At 40.8% G+C, this 27,109-nt stretch overlaps 1 protein-coding gene across 1 annotated transcript in view; it reads right to left on the bottom strand.

Annotated features, from left to right (window-relative positions):
- Nucleotides 1-27,109, bottom strand: part of NPSR1 (neuropeptide S receptor 1) — a 61,369-nt gene that overhangs the window by 18,064 nt on the left and 16,196 nt on the right. The window contains exons 3-4 of the mRNA XM_030445631.1: nucleotides 1,898-2,001; nucleotides 1,472-1,565 (exon numbers count right to left, since the gene is read on the bottom strand). Coding sequence (XP_030301491.1) covers nucleotides 1,472-1,565; nucleotides 1,898-2,001 — 198 coding nt within the window. The remainder of the gene's footprint in view (nucleotides 1-1,471; nucleotides 1,566-1,897; nucleotides 2,002-27,109) is intronic.

The raw sequence follows: 27,109 nt of genomic DNA, 5'->3' as shown, positions 1-27,109 counted from the left end.
AATATTTAGGTATATTCCAGGAAGCCTCTCTAGATAGTTCTTTTGAATTTACAACTGCCTCCTTCTTCACTTTGAACACAGTGTTTGCTGTCCATCAGTGTGTAGCCAGCCCTTGCCAGCAGCAGGAGGGCTTTGCCAGCTCTTTGCTTGTGACCTGTTTCCCTGTCAGAATTGGATCCAGATGATGGCTCTGCTGCCCCTTGGTGGGGTGCAGTGCCTGCTCTTCCCAAATGTTAAAAAGAAAAGAAGAAAAAAAATACAGTACAGGTATAGGAGATAGGAGTGTGTTAAGAAAAAAAAGGCTTGTACAAAAATCTGAGGTAGTCTGGGGGTCTTTTTTCCAACTTCAAAATCATTTGTGAAGACTAATCATTGAATTCTTTACTAAGCCCAGGTGGAAATTTAACAAATGCTGCTTTCCCTGTACTATTTATGATGGAGAAATGCTATCAAGGCTGTCTCACAGCTTGCCTTACTCAGCTGGCAGTTGCTGCTTCAGGTGGATGATGAGCCCATACCCAGCCTGGCTCAACATCAGTGGGAGCTGCAGAGCACACCTTGCATCCCATCACCTGCTGAGAAAACCTTGATATCAGTCTCCCCATTCTGAAAATGCTGCTCTGCACACTGGGGAATATGAAGCTAGATTTCAGACAAGTATTTGAAGTTTTCAGACTTCAACACCTACCAAAGCTGTAATTGATTCATAGGTTTTTAAGGCTAGAAAGGACCATTAGTCTGATCACCTGAATCAAGCAGGCTGGCAAGAAGTCATCATTACTCCAAAACAAGAATGATATTTGCATCTGATTAAAGTGTGTCTTCCAGAACTCATGGTCATTGTAACCATACCCCTTCCTCCCCACGTTTCATTTCAGTTTATTCACTCAGTGGAACATCCTTAATGTCCCTCTTTGGCTCTGCAGGAAAAAAATCATGGTCTTTCAACTGTACTGCTAAGCAGCCAGGATATATTTGAGTGCTGTAAAAATAACAAATAGAAGAAATTATAAGAAACTATGTATAAATATATCATATATATATATGATATATAGTAAATATATATCCCACTATTGTATGAATTCTCAGTACTACACTCACCATCCAAATTATTTCTTAGTGTGAATAAATGGGCAATATAGCTGTTGCAGCTCCTAGAGTCAGTACAGTTGCATGAGGGATAGCTTTGGCCCATAATAACCATCTCAGAATGCTGGAAGATAATGAAAACCTCTCTATTTTTTAAAACATCATTTCATTCTTTGCTAACACAATGCTTATAAAAACTGCTGAAGGCTAAGTACAGCTTAATAAATCTTTAAATCACAGCTCCTTTGCCATTTGGAAAATTGTAATGGAGTCCCAGTGTTGCTACGGCAGAAATGAATAATTCATGGCAACAAGATTAGGAATATTGAAAAAACTACCCAATAACAGACATAGCATTAGCAAGGTACAGAAATTCTCCTACCTCCTTGCAAGAACTTCATTGGGTAAACTATGGCGTGGTATCGGTCTATGCTTAATGACACGAGGACGTAAGTGGAGGCATAGAGAAGGACCACCTGAGGCAAGAGGTATGTGAGACAGCAGTTGAGACACATTTATTACAGAAAGTAATATCAACGAGAACAATGAAGTAGGAATATTTGAAAAGTTTTACTGGAAAAAGATTAAAGAAACCCTTGTATATTCACCCAGACCTTTTTTCCCCCCTCAGCTTGTCTACAAAATGTAAAAGATTTATTATGTTTTAATTAATGGTGTTTCAACTTCTAGCCTTTAGTGCTTCTGAAGCAAGAAAAATGTCTCTGCAGCCTTTTTGTTAGGATTTATTGCTGTGGAGACACAAAGCCACACAAGCTTGGGCATACAGGGAAGCTCAAGGTTTCCATACCTGGAGATAGCGAACAACTCTGCAGACAATATCAGGAGCCATAAAATCTCCAGTGTAGCGCCAAATTATGTCAGTCATTATGTTTATGAGTCCTGTGAATGAATCTGCAAAGAAAATTAAATGAAGAAGTAATAAGAGAAGCAAACATGTCCCTGCAGGTGAGCCACTGAGGCTTGTACCTTGCTCCCCCAGTCTTGAGGCTGGGGGACTCTGGATGGTCAGCCCAGAACACTAGAGGAGCTGGGAAAGCCTCAGACAACATAATTTGGTTGTATTTGCTTTCTTGCTGTCTTAGTTTAACACCAACCCATTCAGACAGGCAGGTCAAGATTCCTGTAAGTGTTGGAGCTGGTTTCTCACAAGCACAACACTCCTGCTGCCTTCTGGGCTATAGTTCACTCTGGGTGGCACTGCAAACGGGTTGGATGAGCTGCACCATTAATGTGAGTTTTTTCTCTCCATTGATTATATAGGGACGTGTATCTGCATACAGGGACTAATCTGAAATGGCCATGTCAGCCCTCGACTGGGTGCAGGTCTTGGTCTATATCCATATCTTTACCAAAGATACCTATAATTAACTGAGATAAATTAATCTTCAAATAACAATCTGCTTATTGTGAGTAGAGCTGCATGGAAAAAACCCCACACTTATGTGTGCTAATCCCACATAAACCTAAATGTTTCAGCCTTGTCCATGAGACATGTGGAGGGGACTTTTGGTGAGCCTCATTCTGCAGTGTGCTGGGCTCAGTGATGCTGGACAGGACCTTTTCCATGAGGTGTGGGTCAAATACAGTCTTGGAGAAGCTGTAGGTTTGTGCCAATGTGTGTTGGCTTGATACCAGCTGAGCCAAATATTGAACTCTTTATTTCTTCCTCTTTTATCTCACTGTAAAAAGAAATATATCTCCTGCAAAAGCACCTTGGGAGAAATGCTGCTGAAGTTAGTGGAAATTTTGTCAGGATTTTATTAGCAAACTTAATTATTTAATGACTAACCCTGCCCTGTCAGCTTAAAGTTAACCTACTTATGCTTGCACTTTTGCATTCATCAAAATAAATACACCTCAGGACATTTTTTTTTTCCCTGTGAAATCTAAGAAGATATTTCAGCCTTTGTTCTGCTTCCTACTGAACAAATGGGCCCTCACAGTGCTGCAAGTTTTAGAAAGGAACTGCAAAAGCTGGTATTGCTGCTGTACATATGGGCAGCAGCATTCTTGGGAAAAAAAAAAAAAAAGATAATAAGAAATTTACCTCCCTGTAAAATAGGATACATTTTTAAAGTGTTGTCCATGGAAGAAAATGTTCATCCATTCAGTTCAGTTTTCTGTGACTTCAATTAACACAGCAAGTTGCTCCTCTTGCACAGATCACCACAAATGGAGAGAGCAGGTTGGGAAAACTTTTCGTGCAATTTGCCAGGAAAAAACAAGTCACACAAAGAAATAACTTCCAACCATATGTAAAAAATTTAGAGTGATGAGGTAAGTTCTTTTATTTTGATACTATCATTTCACATATTTAAAAAGTATTGCTGTATGTTACTGTAACAAAAGCATTCTAATATCAGAAGATTGTGGTTTCAAATGTATGCTTTTGAAGAAAAGATATTTCAATTATTTCAAAATTTTTTGAGCAGTTAGAAATTTGGAACAGTATTTTCAAGCAAAGAGGCATGGGTTGAGCAAAATTAGTTTCTTTAAGCTCATTTAAAATTACAGAAATTTGTGGTACTTCTAGCTGGGAGTTGAGAGCTTAATTTTTTAGAAGTAAAACTTGTTTTCCTCACCAGAAAACTAGGATTATTTCTCTTTATGACTAATCCTTTATTTCCTCTTTTTTGTTCAAGGCTCAGTTCAAAATGAAATTAGAACAGAGATAGTATCACCATTGCATGTAACTACTTTGCCTTCCTCCTAGGTACTCTATCATTCCATTAATTCTGTTTTTTGTTTCCTTTTCTGGTATTTCCCAACCTCATTTTTTCTCTTCACCTGCCTCCAACAGAAGGCAGGATCACAGGTGATGTCCAGAAGGACCTCTCCAACCACTAGCTCTGAGGTCTTTGCTCTCACACCCGCCCAAGGCAGCAGCAGACCTTATTTACTCATTATAAATGATGATGGAGCAAAGGGTGGTTGTTCCTCCAGTAAGTATTGTGGCTTTAAGAATTTGTTGAAAAAATCGTAGGTGTATGTAATTAAGATGGTCTTTGAAGAAATAGTGCTTCAAAATGTGAAATGTATCCTCTAGCAGTGGTTCGAACTCACCCCTTCCCCCTTTCTTACTCCTGAATTATTGATCCATGTTCTCTCTCTCCAATAATGAAATATTCATTGGTTCAAAGTAAAACACATCAGTAGAGCTTCACCTGAGGGTATTCTCCAGCTTTTGATGGTCTGAGTAGCTGCCAAGAAGGTGATAAATGGGAGTTCAGCATCTCTCTGAAGGAGGAGCAGGGGATGCCTTTCTTCTACCCATCTCTGAGTTCTCTAGAGGAAAGGGGGGCAGAAGGGAAGGCACCCCTGCTGTCTACTTATTTCCCTCTTCTCATCAACATGTTCTCATCCCTTTCCAAAGCATTAGGATGTGCTTTGGAGGTGCATCTTGCAGGTGAGGTGAGAAATAGGCCAGTGTTCTGGTGGTTTTCTGGGTGACAAGTGTGGAGCTGCCTGCTTGGTGTAAGCAATCTGGGGAGGTCTAGAAGCCCACTTCCAGTTATGCCTCTACCAGCTCTTTAGTTTGCATTGGGAGTGGTTTTTTTAAACCTGTGGACAGCCATCACTTCACTGGACCACGTGATGGAGAAACCACAGGGGAATGAGCCTTCCCTTCTGCAATGCCTGACCTGAAGGTGCTTTCCACACCATATAGATGCCAGCCCAGGCTGAGGGTGATGATGGAATTTATTCAGCTGAAGCAGACCTCCCTGCCAAATGCACAGTGAGAATATTGGCTCTGTCTTCCTCGTGCTACAGGTCTGTTCCCACTGCACAGCATTACTTAAGAATATATCTACAGCCTTAAGTACTTTGGGAGCTTTAAAGACAACTAAAACTGCCTTGAAAGCCTTTGAATGAGGTTTTCAGGTGACCAGGCTTTTAAGCAAGGTTAAAATCACATCATATGTGCTGGCAGCCTAAGTTCCTCTCCCCCAGTGGTACATTTAAAGAACACTTTGTACTGAGTTTCTGAGTCCCCATGAAGGGCTCAGCTCACACTCCTCCAGGATGTGCTCCTGACCTAAACACACATGTGTATGCCAAAGCAGATGCAGCACTGAATTAGCCAGATTTCTCAAAACCATTTAAGTTGTAGAAACATTCCCCCATACAACATCCTCATGCCCTCTGCAGGTTTCAGAAATCTCTCTTGCCTTTTCAATCCTACCAACTACCAGACCAACTTTTCTCACTCCTTTGCTCTTCTGCTGCCTGCTCCAGGGGGTGTTTCTTACCCTATCTCTCCAAAGGATCAAACTCTCTCAGGCTGACCCAACTACACACCTTAAGAGCACATGTCATGCAGACACAGGTTACTTCACATAGGGCCAGTCAGTAAATAATGTGCCTTGTGCAGGTGATCACACAGCATGCAGGAAGAAATGCAGCAACCCTACAAATCATGGCAAAGGATTTGTGCTACTGCTCCCTGTTGTATACACTCTCATCTGTGGTTTCTGTGCATTGCTTTCTGCTACTCAATCTATTATTCACCCTCTAGACAGCTAACTGGTTACCCCCATGCTAAGCATATGAAGCACATGTGCAAGTGCCATCTGTTAGCAGCACAGTGTTCATTTCTTGCCCTGAATCATTTCTTGCACCTGGACATTTCTTGCTTTGTCTCCTTCCCCCTCCAGTGCCACAAGTACATGGTTCAAGACTTTATTAGTGCTTTAGACAATGAGCGTGCTGGTCTTTCTTCAGTTATCTTCCTGCTCATTGCAGACTTCATGTTTTTCACACCTTCACAACATTGCTTTAGCCTACAACATCCCTTTCCCACCAAGCCTGTGTGCCAGTGCTGTAGATCTGATGCACAGATCATTAATCACCAACCAGGCTTTAGTCAGTGGTAGATGAATCCTCATCACCCACGTACCATGCAACTACAGCCATGATGACAGTGTTAAATTCATAATATAATTTTAATTGCTGAAATAGAGGTTAATGTTTAGAAGTCACATGATTCAGCGGTGATCTCATCAGATCACACTTTCCCCAGGTTGTTTTTGGCAAGCTTACAGCTGGTCCATGCCACTGGATTACACCACTGATGTCCTAAGTGGTAAAAGTCAGGTATTGGAAATGTAGCAGCTACAATATTCTAAACTTGTGTTCTCATTACTGCTGGTACACTCACTGCTTCTTACTAAGCTGGTGGCTTGCATATTAAAATACTTGTGTTCTTTCACTGATGAATGTTCCTAGGCCAAATGGCACCAATTTAATCCCTGAAAACAGTCATAATCAACCTTCACTTGTAATTGTGTGTGAGTTTGTCATTGCTATTCCTTTCTTAATACCTTTTTTTTTTTTTTAACTCAAGAAGTGGTGTGTGCCTGTATTGCTAGGCAACTATGTGTATCATTTAATTCCTCGGAAAAACAGGCAAAAATCAATTAATGACATATTCTCTTTCAAACAGAAAATAAAAACTGCAGCAAAGGACAATTTGTGACTTTTAACAAGAGCCAAATATGTATTTACAAAATGATGCAGGCAAGTGATTCCTTATCGAAGAGATTGCACTAGTGTGATGGAGGTGGCAGCAGCTTGCTTTTAAGTAGACATGGAGTTCTTAAGAAAAAAATTAAAAGAAAAATTCCATAAGACTTCAATAATAAGGGAAAATAGTGAGAGGTAGAGGCTAAAGATGGATTTCCTGGGGTGCAGAGGGAGGGAAAAAGAATGGGCTGCTGGAGTTTGCACTATTTGAAGCCCCAAGAACTTAGCAGTCTGCAGCTCTTCAGCTGCCTCCTTCCTGTAACCAGCATGGCCTCAGCCAGTCTTCAAAGGCACAACCAGTGTCTACCTTTACCAACATGCCAGTGTTTCAAAATGCAACATTTTAAAACATTTATCAAAAAGCCCATGAACACAACTGAGGAGGAGAAGGAGTCAGCTGTTCGTAGAGGAGGCTGAAACACACTGAATATAGAATTACAGCACCTAGGGCTGGGAAATTCAGCAGGTACTGAAACAACCTGTGAAAAACCTGGGCCCTAAAGACTCATTTTACCCAAGACTCTGTCATGGTCAGTAAAACCCCTTTGAATTTTTTCTTATGGGATGACTGAGGGCAGGTATTGCCTTGACACAGTTGAGCAAAGGAACCCCGGGCCTCCTGCTGCAGCTTGGGTGGTGGGAGCTGCCTCAAGTGACTGACAAGCACAGAAATGTGGAAAAGGAAACTGCCCTTTGAGAGACAAATCTGAATGTGAAGTTGCTGCTGCTGTGAGACAAATTTCACCTTCACAGTGATAGAGGTCCATTACAGAAAAGAGATGGAGGTAATGGGAATAGAGAGAGCTTAAAACTGTCCCAGTTAATCTGTTCACAGAAATTCATTGACTTGATGGCATTGCCAATGGAATGTACCTTGTGCAAACTTCAGGGTATTTCTTTCCTTACAACTAAGGAGGTTAAGACAAAAATCTGCTAGCAAGTTTGCAAGAAAATATCTCTATCTGATTTTTAGTACTGACACCACTCTTCCCTTAGACACCCTAAAAATGCTGAAAGCCTCTTCCATCAGTATTGGCGAGCAAATTTCTGGTAAGCTGCTGTAGGTTAAAGAGCTTCACTCATCACCTCAGCTGCAATTTGATCCTTTTTTTCCCCAATGAGAACAGTCTTATTAAGTTGGATGCGGTGATCCATGACTATAAGGTACAGCTGTGCCTCTTACTGAAATTTTATCTCTCTTTTCATGTCACTTACAGAGTGATTCAGTGATTCTATTTTAATGAGGGATGTTTTGCTCTGCTTTGTTGACAGCCCCAAGCTGCCCAAAGCACCGTGGTAGCAGCAACATTGTGCAAGGCAAGAGAGGGAGTGCAAGTTCCTCGTCAGGGCTGAGCATTTCACATGGATTGTTTTTCTGTGACCTTACCATGTGCATTCCTGTGACCCACCATTCCCCAATGAATATCCTCTGGGAGTATCAGAACCAGCAGTTTACTAACACCTGCTTCCAACACAGTGACTTTTTCTTAAAACCAAAAATGGCATCACTACTCTATTACAGCATTAGGGTCCTGCCTTTGATTTTTGAAGTGATGAGGCAGCCATCACTGCTCTGCCATTACTTCTGAATATCACCCTTGATGTGCTCTCAGCTAATAAGAGTCAGCACCATGAACTTGCCTTGCTGGTTAATAAAACCCCTACCTGATTTTGTTACAGGGCAATTGATATTCAGGTGTACTCAGGTCTTCTGAAGTGGTAGGTTGTCTCAAGGACAGGCACAGGGGAGAGAGCCAAGAACAGGGGAACCTTCCCTGGCTGCCACAGACACCCCTGCAATTAATTTCTTTACATCCTTACTCTCACTCATCCCTGATCCACTGCTTTCCATTGAAAATATCACGTGCCTTTGCAAGTATTCGCTGTACTAGAAATAATTTTCTGACCATGTTAGCTAGAAAATGTACCTGCCCTTTGGCTCTCATTCAGCAGCTGGTGGTGGACTACGTTATATACCTGCTCTGGCTACCTGTAAGACAAGATACCTGTAAGATAGATAGAGGATGCATTTTAAAATTCTTACATTTTAGCTTTTACAGCACTGAGCCCCCAGGAGCCTCTGCAAAATCCAATGCTGGCAAGGTCACTCCAAGCAGCTGTGGTGCAGTGAGGGGCTGCACATGGAGCAGGGGAGGTGCTCAGAGCCTGGGCCAAGAGTCCCCCTTGCACCTAGGTAGCCCATTTGTCCTATTTGCAATCATTCCAGGTGTCTTGAGTTTGTAGCTGTCTGCAGTCTGAGCATCTGGGCATGGTGTTGGAGATGGGCTTTCAAGCCCAGACACCCTGAATTTTAACTCCTTTAAAAGTGCTTATGCAGAGTCAACGTGGTTGTGCTTAGATGATGCTCTCTGCCAGAGAATCCCTGGCAAAGGGGAGAGTTGTGAGAGCCAAAATGCAGGGTGTGTTAGCTTTTGCAGGGAACCAGCAGGGACAATCAGCATTTTGTTCTGCTGCAGTGCTTGCTCTGGAGCACACAGGAGGCAGCAGGTTTGCCACCTGTACTAACCACATGTACGGCCCTGCTCCTGGCAGCCTGGAGCAGAGCACAAAAAAAGATGTCATGGATGAAACAAAACTCACTGAAAAATTTTCAAGAGGAAACTTGCTCAGTCCCCTTGTTAAAGCTGTGTGGATTTTTTTCTGAGATGCTTTTTTTCTGATTTCTTTCAGAATTGATACTTTTTTCCTCTTTCTGGCTCATAGGAAGTAACAAGAAATTTTGTTGCTCTGGGTGAGCATTTTATTTATTTACTGCATTTCTTACTATTCTATTTTGAGGTCCTTGCTCTGCCTGAGATGAGGCAGGCCCTTTTAGGCTGGATGTTGTAAAGGGTGGATTTAGTGATGCTCCAGTCTCACTCCAGAGCTGATCCAGGTTAAAAGATGAAGGACTGAGAAAAACATGCACTGTGCAACCTCAGCCTCTTCAGGAATAGTGCTTGCAAGAGGGCTGGAGAACAGGTCCCTATGAGATAAAATTCAGCATGGATTGCCACTGCAAATGGCATTGTTTTTTATTAATTTGCCTTTATTAATACATTTCTTCCTACCATTCCTTCCTACCCCATCCTTGCTCTGGTGATACAGCTGCAGGGGGACAGGCAGTGCTGCAGTGGGGGGAGCAGAGCACCCACCAAAAAAGGGCAGGAGAAATGGAACAGTAGCAGAGCATCAAATACAATGATGCAGGATGAGCAAGGAGGACTTGTCTTATAATACAAAGTTAGCCACACCAGCAGTGGTTTCAGTCCATGTGGGAAGGTGAAGAACTGATTGGAGAACTGTTTTCTTGTAAAATCATGATGTATCTTGAAACAGTAAGGAAAGTAAAGGCAAATTATTTTCAAATGTTCCTTCTTCAGACCTTTCCAACACTGAGGTCTGGGATTGGCAGTTCCCCTTAGTGACAACATGTGGGGGCAGATGAAGCTGATAATCCTGAGTGTTAGAGCAAGTTCTTACTTCCTGTCTTGTGTTACTTACACGTAGATGAGCATATGGTCTGCTAGATCAAATATCGTATTTCTGCATGCAGTTGCTCAGTGGGAATTTCTATGTAAAGAGAGAAATTTTTTTGAACCATGTGAACCAGTTGAATGCAGTTTCAGTTTGGGACTGAAAGGGTGAACAAAGAGTTTCAGCATCTGTTTACACAACAGGTAAGTGCAAACCAGTGGAAACCATAGTTAAGGTTCCCCTTGTGTTGTGTTCTGTGCCAGTAGGTTTTGGACTAGAAAACAAGCTTCAGATGTCTTATACATGCCTGAATATATAAGTCAAAATTAAGCAAGATCAGGTGCTTGATTACTATTATTTAACTGTTGGGAAAGGATATTTAAAAAGCAACTCATTAATTTAACTCCCCTTCTCTTCTCCAGGCACAGCAGAACAAATAGAAAGAACTAAAGCAGTGGGGGAAAAATCCTCCATAGGGAAGGCTGCCCTCAGTAAGTGTAAATGCAGGACATAAGCTCCTGTGCATCAGCTTCTCTTACCTATGCATTGGAAATTCAGAACATGCCTCCCCAAAGGACACAGAAATCACACCATTTGTAACTCAATGCCTCTTCATTACTTTCAAGTGCTGCTGTGCCTCTAATGTTTTTGAGAAGAAATATACCTTCTAAGAAAGCAAATACCAGTCAAGTCCATTTTAATTCTAATTTTCCCCACCATCTTGTGCAGAGAATTTTTTCATTATTTCCTCTGAATTCCCCTTACTGATCTGTTTTGGCAAGTCTTATCTCAAGTATTTTAAGGACTGCATGTTCACATCATGGCCACTGCAGCAGCTGCCTGGCTATTCTCACCTTAAAGTGTGGACTACCCTGGAAATATTTCCTCTTGGTGTAATTCACACATGCTGGTCATTATAGTCACTGAATACTCACACTTCTTAAAATTTTCTCTCAGTAAGCTCAGATATTCATGATGTAGATACTTTAGTGTAAGTAGGAATAGGAAAACTAAAGTCTGCTTTCCTCTTCTCTGGCAAACTGTAGTCAGATTTGCATGATGCTCAAGCAGTGATCTTGCATGCTGCAGCTCAATTTTGTCCAGCTGGCAACTAGAGAACAGTACAACAACATTTATTCCCATTTTTATACCTTGTCTCCCCTGGTGTTTTCTGATAGCATGAGCAAAAGCATACTGGTATGATTCACTGGAGAATTGCATTGTAAAATCATCATGTGCAGAAGGTAGCACATGCAGAAGTGTACTGAGCTGCTTCCCATTAAATAGACTGCAGTGCCAGAACAGGCTGAAGATTTCATTATAGTCTATATAGACTATATATAGTCATCAAGTCTATAATTAATCTGAACTTGGACAAAATGGACTTCTCAGCATTTGATTTTATTAGAACTAAATCTCTGAAACACCACATGTGATATCTGTGACTTGAATGCCATAAAACCTGTTAAACCTTTGTAAGCATTTAGTAGCCAGCTAGGTAATGGAGCTAAGGGAAGTGACTCTTCACAGGAAACCCTGAGCATGAGCTGTTCATATTGGCAGGTGAGGAAGTACTGCATGGAAGTGCTGGGTGTTTTGTCCTATAGCCCTTTGGAAAGATAGGGAAAAGAAATGTGTGGCATGAAAACAATCTAACTCAGAATAACAAGAAAGATCACTGCTTTAATATGAAAGAAGAGAACAAAGAAAATGCTTACCTTCTTAATGTAGCTGATTGTTTTCAGTGCTTTTTAGTGTGTGCAAGGGCTCTTTCCAGCTTAATTTCCATTTGATTGCACTTAGAAATACTGCAGCACAAATGATGCACTCAAAGGTGCTCGTGATGCGTTTGTACGTGTAATGTCAAAAGTTTAAAGACTTGTCTTTTAATGGGAGCTAATGAGGTCCTAAACCATGATTCTGAGCGAAGTGGGGCCATTACAGCCATGCTGCTGGCGGCATCGTGCTCATGCAGTCTTGTCTCTCACCATTAACTGCCAGCAAAGAAGTCAGGTAAAAAAGCCCACACACCTACCTTCATTTATCAACAAAAATCAAGCTTTCATGTAGTGCAACTGTAACACAAGTGTCCTCTCTCTCAGATGACAATTCTGGCTGTACTTTCAGCAGGGAATCAAACAGAAATCCACATAATTTAGAGGTAACATGTTTTCCAAGCAATTCAGAGAGAAATTCACTTTCCTCCCTTAATGTTGAAATGCTGGACCCAAAGGATTACGCAGCTTGACTGCCAGCATCTTTTATTAAAAAAAACAAACAAAACAAACAAATATAGCACAACTGTCATTAGGATTTGAATGTCTGAAACAGACTGAAGGCAGGAAAACCATAATCAGTCCTTCAGGACCACAGAACAATTCTGTAGCTGTCAAAATAAGAATAAAGCCTTCCTTCAAAGTGACACAGCAAAAAACCAGCTGCTGCCAATATAAAAAATGCATATCTCAGTCTGATGGCTACCAAGTGTATCTACAAAGCACATTCAGACCTTCTATTGGGACATAGGAAAGGCTATAAAAATATCAACCACCTAATGTCTGCTTTTGCTCTGGGGCTCCAAAGAAAAGCCTGAGTCACCTCTTGCCCATTAGGCTTCCTAGTGCTGCATTGTGTGTGCCAAGTGTAACAGGAATACAAAACCAACTGTTCTTGTAGTCTGCCTTGTCCAAAAAATGGGATGCTCTGAAGAAAGTTGTTTGTTTTTGAAAAGATATGTTAAACAGGACCAGCTTTTTGCTAGACAAACTTAGCTATGATGCTGCTCTGTTTTCACACAGCAGGTTACTAATGGAAATGGAAATAAAGGGTGTGCTAGTGCCACTCACAACACCATGGCTGTGGACTTATGCGTGGATTTATGCATCACATGTTTGTTGGTGCAGCCAAGCCAGACCTCTCTGACAGTGCTGGATCTATACACCCCTTCCCTGAGATCCCAAAAAGTTCAACCTGAGACAGATACCCAGGCATGAAGAGCCCCTGAGACCTGTGTGGAACCTTGCTAAAATGGTCCTAAGTTTTCCACCAGTGTCAAGAGTCTTTGGATGAGATGTGCTTTTGGGTTCAAAGGCTATGCCTGCCAGCAGCTGTGTCGAGGTTGCAATCCTAGCTCCCAGATGAAACCACAACATGCTAAATCATAAAGGAAATTAGTCTTAACAAAATGTCTGTCTTCTCTTCCTGACCAAAGAAGTCTGTGTATCTTTGAGATGAATACCCAGAAAGTTGAATTTTCCCTGCAGGTAATTCAGTGAGACTGATGAGTGTAGAGTGTAAAGAATTCTCATTTAAAAGCTAAAATAAATTTACTTGTTTCTCTTCTACATCCTCCGTCAGCATTCTAGCAAAGTTCTTCTGAAACTGGAATCTTTTCCAAAATACTGAATGTATATGAACTTTCGGATTTATTTATAACCCACATGAAAAATGTAACACTGTGGGAAAAGCTTCATGCAGATTCAAGTGTCTTTCTCCACTTCTGGATGAATGACTGGTCAACCAAGAAGGGATGTGACTATTTTTAGAAATTTCTTAGGAGAAATGGGTAACAAAAGCCATAGGCTGTATAAATCTGGCAACCCAATGAATTCCTGATGTCACTATCTTTTCAGTAACATTCTCTGCAAAAGTATGAAGAAATGCATTGTGGAAACAGTGCTTCCTGAAAAAAATGCTAGCCTGCCACAGAGCTTCTTTGAAAATATATTTATTAGATTAATGAGCAGGTGCTTAAAGATTTGTAAATATGATTGAAAATGAGTCAAGTTATCATGTAAGAATAGGTAGTCCATTGGCTTGTGACTTTTCAGGATGATCAAATTAGCCCTGCAAAGGAGCCAGATTTTCTATTTGGACCATTGCACAGAGGTCCAATGAAAGAACTCAAACACATTTCCTTCCCTAGATCAATTCAGATTTACATTCACATTATAAACCATGCAAGTGAAGCACAGATCTACTTAAAAAGATACCTGTAAGGGAGGGATGTGGCTTCAAAAACTAAACACTGCTTAGTTTTTCAGATGGATCTTGTTGAATTAATTTCTTCCAGTCTATTTGTATTAGCTGGGTAAAGCATTATCAGAACTGCAATTGCGTATTGTAATTTCAATTTGATCACACTAATTTTCTTTCTTGTGTTTCCTAAGCAGTCTTCTAGAAAATACAGCAGTAACAGTATGCAGCGTGGGTATTGAACTGCTTGCAAACCACTCAGGCAGCTCATAAAAACATTATTATTAAAAGGCAAATGCCCTTTATGCTCATAACTTCCAAACTATGCAAGCTGAAGTTCTTCAATACTTCTAATGCATTGTAATACATTGAGATGTGCTCTGTTGGAGCTCATGCCATATCTTTCCAGCTGACAGCTTTTGATCTCCTGTCTGTCACCTGTTTGATTTGCCTCTGAATCTCCCTTCAGTACAAGAAGTTGGGTACCCTGAGCATGGTTAGCTGAGGAGCTCAATGGAAGGCGAGTGAGGCATTTATTCTTTCTGGGTAAAAATATATCCTTCTCACAGTATGCTGAAGCATCTCCCTGGTACCCTAGAAGGAGTGGACTCCTCCCAGACCATGGGAGCTTTGGAGATGCTCAGTCCTGCAAACGTGCTCTGGCTCATCTGCTAACATTAACCTGTCCAAAAAAAATGGGGCTCTGGGAGTTTCTACTCTTTCCACCATGGCAGCTACCCTTGGTTTAGTGTGTTCTTGTCCTCATTGCAGATTTTGTTTGCTGTAGATGTTGCTGCAATAATTTTCATATTTTGTCTATCTTGCCTATATTTCTCCTGTAAGCTAAGCATTTACTTTCTATTGTCTTCCGTAGCCAACAGGCAGCAGTCTAGCCTGTGTCAACTTTTCTGTGTATTATTTCTTTTTTTCACCTGTGTCCTGGTTTGGGCCAGGATAAAGGTGGTTTTCTGTTTCTGTACTTTTTGCTTTTAGCTAAGTCCCTTGTAAGTAGTTGCATTTGCTGAAATTAACAGCAAGTTTCTCAGTGTGTGCTTCTAGGACTGATAACACTTGATGTTTATAGTTCCAGCCAGAGACTGGTATGCAGAGCCAAGGACACTGCTCAGCTCTGAGGGAAAACATTTTACCGTCCGGGGGAGGATACAGAGGTCCCACCTGAGCCCTCCTTTAGGGAGGAACAGACAAGATAGATGCCAGAATTAACCAAACAGAGTATTCCATCCCATATACGTCACACTCAGTATAAATTTGAGGCATCACGAGGGCCGAGCCAGATCTTTTCCTGATTTCCTGCTTCCCTTCCTTCACCCGGCATCCTGGAAGGATCCTGTCCATTCGTCTGCCTGTGGTCCTGATCCGTGCCAGCCCATATCTGTGTGTTCCTGCCTCCAGTTCCCGACTGCTGCCGACTCCAGGAGTCCAGCCTGGACTTTCCCAGGGCTGCCCTGCAGCCTTGGTGGTGACGTGAGAGTTATTGGGGGAGAGGGGGGAGGAATGTGGTTTCCATTTTCCTGTATATTTGTATATATTTAGTAATTTTTCCTATTTATCATTACTGTTTCATTAAAGTTGTGTAATTTAGTTTCCAACCCATAAGTCTCTCTCCCTTATTCTCTCTCCTTTCTCTATCAAGGATAGAGAGACATTAATAGAGAGCGTCTGTTATTCGGTTTAATCGCCGGGCCAGTGTTAAACCGTGACAACCTGCCCTCAAGACCTTTATCCCAATTAACAATGTCTCTAGATGCATGATTTTCCCTCAAAAGGGAATTTTTTTTTGCCTTTTGGTGCATTAGTGGAATATACTTTTCCTTTCATAATGACTAAACTGTACTGCCTTTTTTTCCCTCCTCTCCACTGCCACTTTCCTCATCCTCTTTTCCCAGCTCTGAAACCTGATAATTTGAGAGCTTTGATCTAGATAGAACAGTGAGTGTTCCATGCAGAAAGAACAATGATGGGGTTTATGTTTCCACTATACCCAGAAGAATATAGTAGGCAATGAGCTGAATTTTAAGGTCACAAGCTGCTCCATACTCCATGCCTTTGGAGATGGTAAGCATTCACAGTAAGTTAGCTTCAGACTGCAATATCTGATTTTTATTGACATTACTGACAGAAAATCCATACTTAAGGTGTATATCCTCACATTCCCCTGCCCCAGACATAGTACAAAATACTTTCATGCTGATTTCCATCAGTCACCTGTTTGTTCCAAGACCTCAGTAGGTGACCAACACTGAACCTCTGTATGATCCATCCTACAACCAGACCCCCATCACCTGAGGTGCTACATACCCACACAACTCAAAACTTCCATTCCAATAAGTTTTTGCTGTTGAAAAGAGTAAGGGCTTTTGAGAAGCACCTGAGGGGTGCAAATAAGTGCTGTCTTTTGAATGTACCCAGTTGTTTACTTACTGATAGAAGTCAGACTGAGATTTTGGGAGGTACTGGATGAAAATAATTTTTGTGGTGTCCCAATTTACTTGACAAACTATAGATGGTAGTACTCCCATTCAGACTTGGAGACATCTTTCACTTACAACCAGGTTGCAAAGGCAGAGGGCTCGGTACTGATTTGTTTGTTTAAGAAGTGTCAGTGTTTGCTTTTGCAGTGTTTGTAAGATTTTGCAGCATAATATGAGAGGACCCTTTAGAGAAACTAGGCTTGGGTGCAATTGATATGGTTGACACATTAATATTAGATAAGATATCTTTTCAAAGCAAAGATTTAGGAGAGTGGTTGTCTTTTGTGTGTTGAAATTTCATGAGAGTCTCTGACTTTGAGCACTGAGATTTGCCACTAACAACTCTTTGACACAAAGAAGCTTATTTGATGTCATCAGGGAATGGGTAAAAGGATTAGGACAAGGCTGGACGCGACGATCTTGAAGGTCTTTCCCACGCTGAGCAATTCCATGATTCTATATTTCATAGGCAGTTAGAGTATTACAGCAGTGTAACAGCTCAATAAGAAGACAATCAGAGACTGGAAATGCAGACACTGAATGAGTGCATCAGAACTGTACAGTTTCCATGGGTCCCATGCAGTCAGCACTGTGAGGCTTAACCCAAAGGGGCTGTGCCACCTAAACAAGCCCAGTATTTCAAATGCATCAGGCTTGCTGTGTGCCTCCATGTGCTTCTGCCACAGAAATCCAGGAACACAAAATTAAACTGATTCTGACAGAAGAAAAGTCATGGTGTCCTCCTTTCAAAGACATGAACAAAAGGTCTATGTGGTGGGTGGGGAACTCGGTGAGACTGTACCCGGAGGGTAATAGTAAATAGTTCATCCTCCAGTTGCCAGTGGGCCAGCAGTGGAGTCCCAAGGATAAATATTGGGCCAGATGCTGTTTATCACCTTCATAAGAAACCTGGGTGTTGGGATCAAGAGCACCCCGATGAAATTCTCTGATGACACCAAGATGAATGGAGAGGTTGACAACCCAGAAGGGAGAGCCACCCTCCAGGATGACTTAGTCTGGAGCAGGGGGCTAAGAGGAACTTTATGAAGTTCATTGTAGAGAAGTGCAAGGTCTTGCACCTGGGAACACATAACCCAGGAGTGCAGTTCAGACTGGGATACATTTGTCAGCCTTGTGGAAAGGAACCTGTGCATCTTGATGGACAAGAGGCTCAATGTGAGTGTGCTGCAGCAGCAAAGAAAGCCAAGACGATGCTGGGCTGCATCCACAAAGGCATCACCAGCAGAGACAAAGTCATCATCCTGCTCTGCTTGGTGCTTGTCAGACTGCATCTGGAGTATTTTGTTTAATTTTGGTCCATGCTCTTCAAAGAGGATGTGGACAGGCTGGAGGGAGTCCAGAGAAGAGCCACAGGGACGATCAGAGGACAGGAGTTACCTGCCTTATGGAGGGGCTGAGAAAACTGGATCTGTTCAGCCTTGAGAAGAGCAGGCTGAGGGGGGACCTTATTACAACATCCCAGTACTTAAAGGGCAGCTACAAAGAAGATGGGGACTCCCTGTTTACAAGAAGTCACACAGACAAGAGAAGGGGCAATAGGCACAAGTTGCTCCTGGGGAGATTCTGATTGAACACAAGAGGAAAATTTTTCTCTTTGGGGACAGTCAGACATTAGAATGGTATCCCAGGGAAGTGGTGGATTCCTTTACTTTGAGAAGTTTTAAGTCTCAGCTTGGCAGGATGCTGAGACATCTCATATGAACAATAATACTAGACGAGTTAGACCAGATGATCCTTGAGGTTCCTTCCAACATAACATTCTATGACCGTGATTCTATGATATCACTGCAGAGACAATTCCCTAACGAGCAGTATGAAATTACCACATTTAATATCCCTTCAATTGTTTTTCTGGATTTAGTAGTAACATAATAGTAACTCCAGCAATACTATAACACATTATAAAGCCAATATTTCTACAATCACTGTCTCAGTAGTGTGGGGAAGCCATTTTCTAAGACAGCTCTCCATCACTCCCACATGTGGCAAGAGTCCCTGGTTTACTCCCTGCCTATATGAACTGGAAAGTGAAAATGGAGAGAAATCAGTTCTTCCATCCATAGAGCAACACCATCTTAAAATGGAGAGGTGTGCTACTTATCTCCACATTTAAGGCTATACTAAGAAGCCAGAAGATAAAAAGCTGTCCCAGCTCGTCCAGAGGATGGGATCTGTTTTTTGCTGTTAACATTTTAATTTGGTTTATAATTTACTTCATAAAAATATTTACACACATACAATATTGATTTTTTAAAAAATAGTTAAACTTTTCTTTTTGCTGTGTTTCCTCAGGTTACTACATCTTTGAAGCGAGCTGCTTCCTTGTGCTGAAAACTGTGTTCCCTACTCTAGTCTGCAGGTTTCTGTCATGTATGGATAACAGTTTGTCTGTCCTTCTCTTTTGCTAGTTTACAATAGAAGTACAAACATCTTGCAAGAAAAATTGTTTCTGTTCATTGTCAGTAAGCTCTGGCTTTTCCCTGTTCCTTAAGACGTAGCAAAAAGTTTGACTTGGAAGAGAAATGTTTGGGGATTTGTCCAGATGTAATTTCAGTCCTATTTTGTACATTCCTGTTCTTGTTAAGCAGATCCTCACCTTACTATCTTTCATGCTGCTGCCTGCCTAACTTAAAGGGAGTGGAGAAACAAATGACTTCCACGTTTCTCTCAGATTTCAGAGTTTGGGCTATGGAGTTTAACTGATATATATATATTACTTGAGTAATTTCAGGTTGTTCTTTCCACTAACTCAGCGGGGTACGGTAGTCATCTTTACTGCAAAGGTTCTCCTTTAAGGGTAATCATGCAGTTGTGGTGCTACTGCACAAGTTTGGAATAACATTTGTTATGTAAGCAACACTTTCTTTTCAGACCCCACTTGAATAATTGTCTTTTGGGTAGAGCCCAGAAATTTTGGACAAATCTCAGGTGACTGTTTAGAAACAGAGCTGCACATAAAAGTAATAATCATGCATTTTCCAACAGATAACATTTTGGTATGCCTTGCTGTGCTTAGTAATAAGTAAGCAAATAAGTACTGAGAAATACTTTATCTGTAAAACTTTGTGTTTGCAGATGGGGTTTGAGGCAGAGCCTTCTGAGGTCTGATTGAAACAGTGGGAGATTCTGTTCTTAGTTGTTGATGAATAGCAACCCTGACATAGCTGGTGATGTGCAGACACATAAGGGATTTATATAGTCAACATTAGGGATCTAAATTAGGAACTGAATCCCTCTGTACAAGTAAGTGAAACTTAGAGGCAGCTTAGAATGTTTTCCTCTATTGGCTCTAAACAGAGCACAGGGAGACTGACTTCCTATCTTACCCACCTACAGCGGAGAGCCTAAAATAGATGCCATGAATAATCCCCCAAAAGAATAGCAGTGTGCAAGAATGCAGTCATGAAATTTAATCCAGTTATCTCTATGACAGCTATGCCCCATTCTGCTTCCCAGGACTGATTTTGAGCTGGATGCTTTCTATAGACCTACTTCTGTGCACAAGGCAAGAAGCTAACAAAGTGTTTTTCCCCTACCCTCCCTGCTAATAATGATGCTGTATAAATCAAAAGGTGCAATGCCCTGAATAACTGTAACTTCCTCAGGTGAAGAAGGTCAAAGACATCCAAATATAAGCTGTCATCAAAGTATTCAACTACCTCTGCCTAGCTATAAAAGAAAGAAGGTGTCTGAAGGTTTTTGCCTAGTTCACGTTTCACTAGGCTAACTAAAAAAAAAAAAAATCACTAAGATTAGGATTTTGTTGTTCTTTTTGCTGTTTCTTTCAAGCACCACATGGTCACACTCATATATGTGCCCAGTTCATGTTATGTTTTTGTCTCACAGCCCTAAAAAGTTCTGTAGTCATCCAGGAAAACCTTTATAATCTCCACACAGCATACAGGTATCAGTAGAGCTGTGATGGCATGGTGATTTAGCTGCACAGTGCAGGTCTCAGCACAGGGCTGGAGAAATTATATTGAAGGTGAAAGAGAGGAAAAAAGCTACTAGTAAAATCCAGCTGAAAGGAAATGCTTTCATTTTAGTCACACTGATGTCTAGTCAGGAAAAGCATTTGTATGCAAAGATCTGAAATAATGGCAGATCCTTTTTAAAATAATAGAAATGGTAAATGTGAAATGTAGAAGTCTGTAGGTGGGGAAGTGGAATCAAGTTTAGGCTGTGTGTGTGTCTGCTGAAATGAGAAGATGGTGCTTTTGTAAAAAGATAGGGCATCTAAGGTCCATTCATCATTTTTCAGTCCTTTCAGAAATGACTTATTACCCAGTAAAGGCAAACAGAGCGACTGATTCCATCTTAGTTTAAAACTGTGTGATCTGAGGTGAATTTTGGAAGATAGGATTCTCACAAGGTGTTCCACTGATATTGTTTCCATTGTGTGGGTGTCCAGGGGCCCAAGCCTTAGAGATGGTATTCAAAAGCACTCCTGGGTGACTTAGGAAGAGCAATCTGGTGCCTGGTTGTGATTTTAAATGTGCATGTACACTACAAAGGTATAACCACTGTGTATTGTGTTGAATATGTATAGGTGTACCAGAGCCAGTTTTTCTCTGCTTTAGAAGCAGGAGAATTTGGGAACTAAAGCCTATTAAGTCCCTAAAGGTTATATGAGGAAAGACTTGAATTCTTTGTACAGGGATCCACACATCTACTGAAAATATGCTATGGTTTCACAAAATAGAAGTTAAAAGAGATTTCTGTGGTTTGAGAGTGCTATAGTGACTGGAGAAACAGAGGAAATTATGGCATCCTTCCTTTGTTGCTAAATTCAAGGTGCCAGGTGGTCCTGCACAAGGCAAAAATTCCACATTATCATATCCTACATAGAAATTTTTATCAAAGCTGTTGGCAAGTTGGGAGAGTGTCTGCTGTTTTGCATTTACAAAGAGGATAGAGCTTATATCACTAGGTGGATGCAGAATCTCACTCTGAACACCTATGGATGCTGAACACACAAACTCTTTCCTTCCAGAACAATTTACTTCAGTATTTAGATTCTGTTCACTGCTTAGCTAGGAAAGAAGATACTTTTTTCACGACTTCTCTTTGCCCTAAGGGACCTCAACTCTATACTTGGACCTATGCTGCAGTGTGTGTTTTGTTACCTGTAAAGGATCTGAAGGCCACTGCTCAGAGACAACACACTGAAAAATGCTGTTTTAAGAATGTCTGCCTTGTGGGTTGTGATTGCACTAATTACAAACCATGAATCAAGGAGATCTTGTTCCTGCATTTGTAAGATGAAAATAGGCTATATAAATAACAGTCAGTACAGGGTATTTAAGTGGATGACCATTCTTGCTTCCAGCAGCAAATCTGGAGAGCTCATTCTCTTTATGTTCCCACTAATGGCAGGGATATTGCATTCTACTGTTATAGATACAACACTTCAGCTTTTTTTTTTTCTTTTTTTTTTTTTTTTTTTTTTTGCTCTTGCGCTGGTGCTGCTGTCTCCTACTGCAGGGAGCTACAATGGATACAGTCACAGAAAACACAAACATTGTGTCCTGCCTTGGACTTTCCAGTGAGCCCTTAATAAGGTATCATATAATATATGAACATTAAGCCAAATACAGAGTCCACAAGTTTGGGTCCAGGCTGGTCCCAAAGTGGTCCACTTTGATTTTGTTTTGGAAATGTAAACTAAAGAAGAAGAAATAGTTGTCAGCAAGCCTACAGCTCATTTCTACACTCTTGAAGTGCCCCATCTCCACAGGAGCTCCTTGGTGGGGCATTAACAAGGCTGCTTTTTGAGGTACGTAATTCTAGACTAAAACTCTCTGGTTACTGCATTGAGATCAGCTACATCACCATTTCTTTTTTGTAGCATTTCTCCTTGGGTCCAACTCTCTTGCCCAACTACAAAGAAGGCAAATGCAGTCTAACTACCACAGGATTACTGCCAGTCCTCTAAAACCACTTTTTCTGTTAGAGCCCCAGCCTTGTGGGAGCATCACTTCACCTTTTCAAGGAGAGTTCATTTGGCACCAGAAGTATTTTTTCTTAGAGCCCAAGTCTCGTGGTAGCATAACTTTATCCTTTTCAACTAAAATTCATTTTGCACCCAAAGCAGTTTCTTTTACATTAAAACTCACAATGGAGTTGTGTAACTAGACCAAACATTTGTGTGCTAATCCCCATTGCACTGTTCTTCCTGAACTACTAGACTGGATCGGAGCACTGTGCTCTATGTCAGACCTCTAGCTTCATGGTTTCATCACTAAAACAGAAAATCTACTTTGTTTTCCATGACCATTTTCATTTGGCTATGTGGCCAAACACCGAAATAGAGGTCTCAATATCCTCAAAGAGACCATGTCTCTTCTTTTGCATAAATGTCTTTCCTGTGTTGGACACCTCAGTGCAAGAAAGAGTGGGTCCAAAGAAGGGCAACCTGCCTGGTGATGGGTCTAGAAAACAAACCTTATGAGCTAAGAGAATTGGGATTGTTTAGTCTGAAGAAGAGGAGGCTAAGGGGAGACCTTATTGCTCTCTACAACTACGTGAAAGGAGGTTGTAGTCAGGGGTGGAGAGATCGTAGGGGAGTTGATATCTTCTCACTAGTAACTAGAGATAGGATGAGAGGAAATGGCTTCAGGTTATATCAGGAGAGATTTAGGCTAGATACTAGGAAAAGCTTTCTTACAGAAAGGGTTATTAAGCACTGGAACAGGCTTCCTAGGAAAGTGGTTGAACACCAACCCTGGGTGTGTTTAAAAATCATACAGATGCAGTGCTTAGGGACATGGGTTAATAGTGGACTGGTAGAGCTAGGTTAGTAGAGTCAGTTTAAATGCTAAACTGGATGACCCTACAGTCTTTTCAAAAGCTTCTTTCTACTGATAAATTTTGATGCTAATGCTCACTCTTGGTTTCCTTGCCGAACTTCTGAGAATATTCCACTTTTCAGAAGGATGTGTGCATTGGGTATTTTCTATTTTTGCAGGAAAGATTGAGTCTTGTGTTGACTAACCATATATACAGAGAAGAATGATTATATATAGACATACAGAGATATTCCTGGCTGTTCACGTGAGAAATCTAAGAGCACAGTAAAACGTGATTCATAATGTCAAACTGGAAGTGTATAGCATCAGTGTCCAAGTTACTTAGTAAGATCTAGGATACCATTACTCGTCTTCACATCTGAGTTAATGTTCAAAGGAGAATTTGGGTTTCTGCTAGGTGATATTAAAGAGACAGAAATGGCAATGGATATCAAATCTAGTTTGACATGTGCTACTATGGGGTATTGCAGGTAGTGACCACATTTATCTTATCCTGCATTATGTCTTAGTTTCGGAGGGGTACACTAACAAATAACTAACTTAAAGTAAGTCCCATGCTGTTTTCCAGTTACTGAATTTGTCTTCTTGGCAGAATTAGGATGGAAAATGATTGCTTCTTCTCCAGGCAACTAAAGCTGTCATGCAATGAATTTTCTTATTCACTTCCAGTCCAGAGAAAGCGAGATAGTTTCATGGGATGCACTGAATAGGTAATGTTAATATTGCTGTGCTTATACCCAGAGACCATTTTTGCTCTCTGTAAATTGATTCTCATTTATTCTGTGAATACAAAATTAACAATTGGACTAAATGCCAGTCTCTCTTGCCTGCAGAGGGAAGGTGGATAACATCTATTTCTTTACCTCTTTTTCAAGCCTTGTGTACACTCAGGCAATTTGCATTTGTTGGACTTCAAGTTAAGTTTTCAGGAGTCGGACTGCTTCCAAAGCTGGGGGATTTAGATGTCATTGGGTACTGCAGCAAATATCAGAGTCTGTGTCTGAGGGAATATTAACAAATGCCACTCTTCCTTCCCAATTTTGACATTACTTTTTTGGTAGTGATGGGAATATGTAGCGTAGAAAAGAGACAGTTCCCTAGTAGAGACTCTTTACTTAATGTATATTAATTACACTTTCAATAGATTTAAGGACACAGCAAACACAAGAAATGCAGGTTTTTTTCAATTTTGTCAATGAAGTGTGTTGTACAATTGTAATTTCCTCCACCTTCTTTTCTGCAGGTTAGGATACTGACACCTCTCCCACCCCCTCAGCCTTCATGTTTTCCCCACTAATTAGCAGAAAACAGAGGTGTGGAAAGGGGAGAAAGCCATGGATTTCATGTAATGTTAAAATAAACTCTATTTCAGGACAGCATTCTGCATTAGGTTTCTGTGCCTTGGATGGGCAATCATGTAAGTCAGATATCAAATTCCAGCCAAGACCCAGCTGGCAAGGTATGAATTTTCCAGTACAACCAGGAACTCAGTGGGTTCTTCAGCTGCCAGCAGTCCACCTCCATTAAGGTGACTTGCTGAGTTAGCTACTAATTGGGTCTATGCAATTAACTTTCAATGTTCATAATCAGTGATGTCTAAGGTACTTGTAAAACTGATGAATTCAGTATGTATGGTTTCTCTGAAGTGTGGAAATATTGCCAGTACCATTTTCCAGATGAAAAGCTGGAACAGAGGCAATTATCTGTTAATATTGTTCTAAATGTTAATTTCATGGTAATGGTGGTTTTATGTTAAGCTTTCCTACAGACCAGGAAGCAACAAGTCATCTTCATTAATTCAAGTCACCTAGACAAGAAAAAAAAATATTGAAGGACAGGTACGCTCCATTAAAGCAGTTGGTACTGCAGCATTTTTGTAGGTAAAAGAAAAGGCAGAACAAAGGAAGGACAACTTCTTACATGTTTGTTCTGATTTAGCTGTTGTAGTAGTAGAGACAGAAACACCTGATTAGTGCATTTAATAAATTACTTGGGAGGCTCTGCCTTCAGTGATCTTAACCAAAGTGGTCCCAGAAGCTTATGGCTGAGTCCATTTGATTTTAGCCTCACAACCATGCTCTCTCTGGACAGAAGCAGCATAGAAAATAAACACTCTTGTCTTTAGTAGAGTACATTTCTACTTATTTGCTCACATAACCTTCCTGTAGCAAGTTTTCAGCATCCTGGCTTTTTACTAATCTCTGAACAAAATGAGAGCAGGTGGTTAAGCACCAAGGCCTCCTGTGGTCCATCTTTCTGGGGGTAACAGAAGAAGACAGCAGTGATACAGAAAGACACTTTTAAAAATATCTCCTTGTCCTCTGACTGTAATTCCTAAGTCATTCCTTAAGCTTTGGTATTTATATCACCATACAGAATGGAGATAAATACTTATAGAGGTCATGTGTTGGCTCTCTGTATGTAAGCTACCTTCGAAGTTAGGTAACATTCTTTTTATTTTCTCTCTTCCTTACAGCCACAGAAATACCTAAGTGAGTCTGTATTTCTAACCAAGTCTGTCAGCTTATGGCTTAAAATTGAGTATGTGATAAAATGCCTCCATGTATTTCTACTTATCCCAATGGACAAAATCTAACACTGTTCTTAAGATACTGATTTCTGCTAAGGGTTGGAATAGAAAAAGAAATTCCCAGAGCTGATGACCATGCCATTTCAAGCTCCAGCTTCCCAGGTGTTAATGCTGCAGAAAAAACCCTCAATAAGCCATGCACTTTTTGGTCACAATTTAAAGTCATTAACAACTTAAAGTTCCTCTGTTGGCAGTAGCTGAAGTTGGATGAAGAATAATGAGAAGCAAAAATACTTTTCAGCAGTTTTTTTACTGTATTGTTCAACTGGCTTTAGAATTAATCAAATATTACCAGGTTTTGTTGAATGGACTGTTTAGCTAATAAATTATATTCTTTTTCCAATACTACTCAAATAATTGTGTTATATACATACTCATGTCCACTGCTTTTACATAAAAAGGGTAGAGTTAATGAAGGCCTTAATTTATTAGAGCTGGGTAAAGTGATCTAAGTGGATATAAATGTGTTGGCACACCATCTTTTCTGAAATTAACCCTATTTCACTTTTAAATTGTCAGCATGATATAGAGCCCTTGAACTCACCTATCTATGAGACCCCAATCTTTGATCATGAACCACTCAGTGAATTCAGTCAGAGGCTAAGATCTTAAAGACACTAAGGACTCTGCAAGTTATGTCAAATGGTACCAAGTAGGGGGAGATGTGAAAGGTTTCCTGCCAGGAGAGATAGTTGTTCCATGAGCATAACTTGTGTTAAATTCAGAAGAAATTTATTTGGGAAAAGGTGTTCGGAAATACCTCCCTCACAGGGTAATCTTCAGAGCTTGCACTTTCTGAAAAACTAAATTGCCTCAGAGAAACACATCTGTAGGAAACCCAGCTTTAAGTTCAATCTTCAGAGACGAGCTTGTTTCTAAGGAAAACATTTCTACAAAAAGAAAAAAAAAAAGCCCAATAGCAAACTGAACACAAGGCAGGCATGGCAATATTTCTCTTTGTTAAATTAGCTGATGCTGAGTGATTAGTACTGTTGTTCAGCTCAGCTGTTAACTCTTAGCTGATTTCCTAGTGTTTAATTCCCATATAATTTCAAAGAGATTAATTCATGAGCTGGGAGTTAGGCACAGACTTAAATGCAGTACTGGCACAG

This window comes from Calypte anna, chromosome 2 (genome assembly GCF_003957555.1).
Source record: "Calypte anna isolate BGI_N300 chromosome 2, bCalAnn1_v1.p, whole genome shotgun sequence".
In the NCBI taxonomy this organism is placed as follows: Eukaryota; Metazoa; Chordata; class Aves; order Apodiformes; family Trochilidae; genus Calypte; species Calypte anna.
The sequence above is the reverse complement of the archived record's forward strand: the minus strand, read 5'-3'. Positions and strand labels throughout refer to the sequence as shown.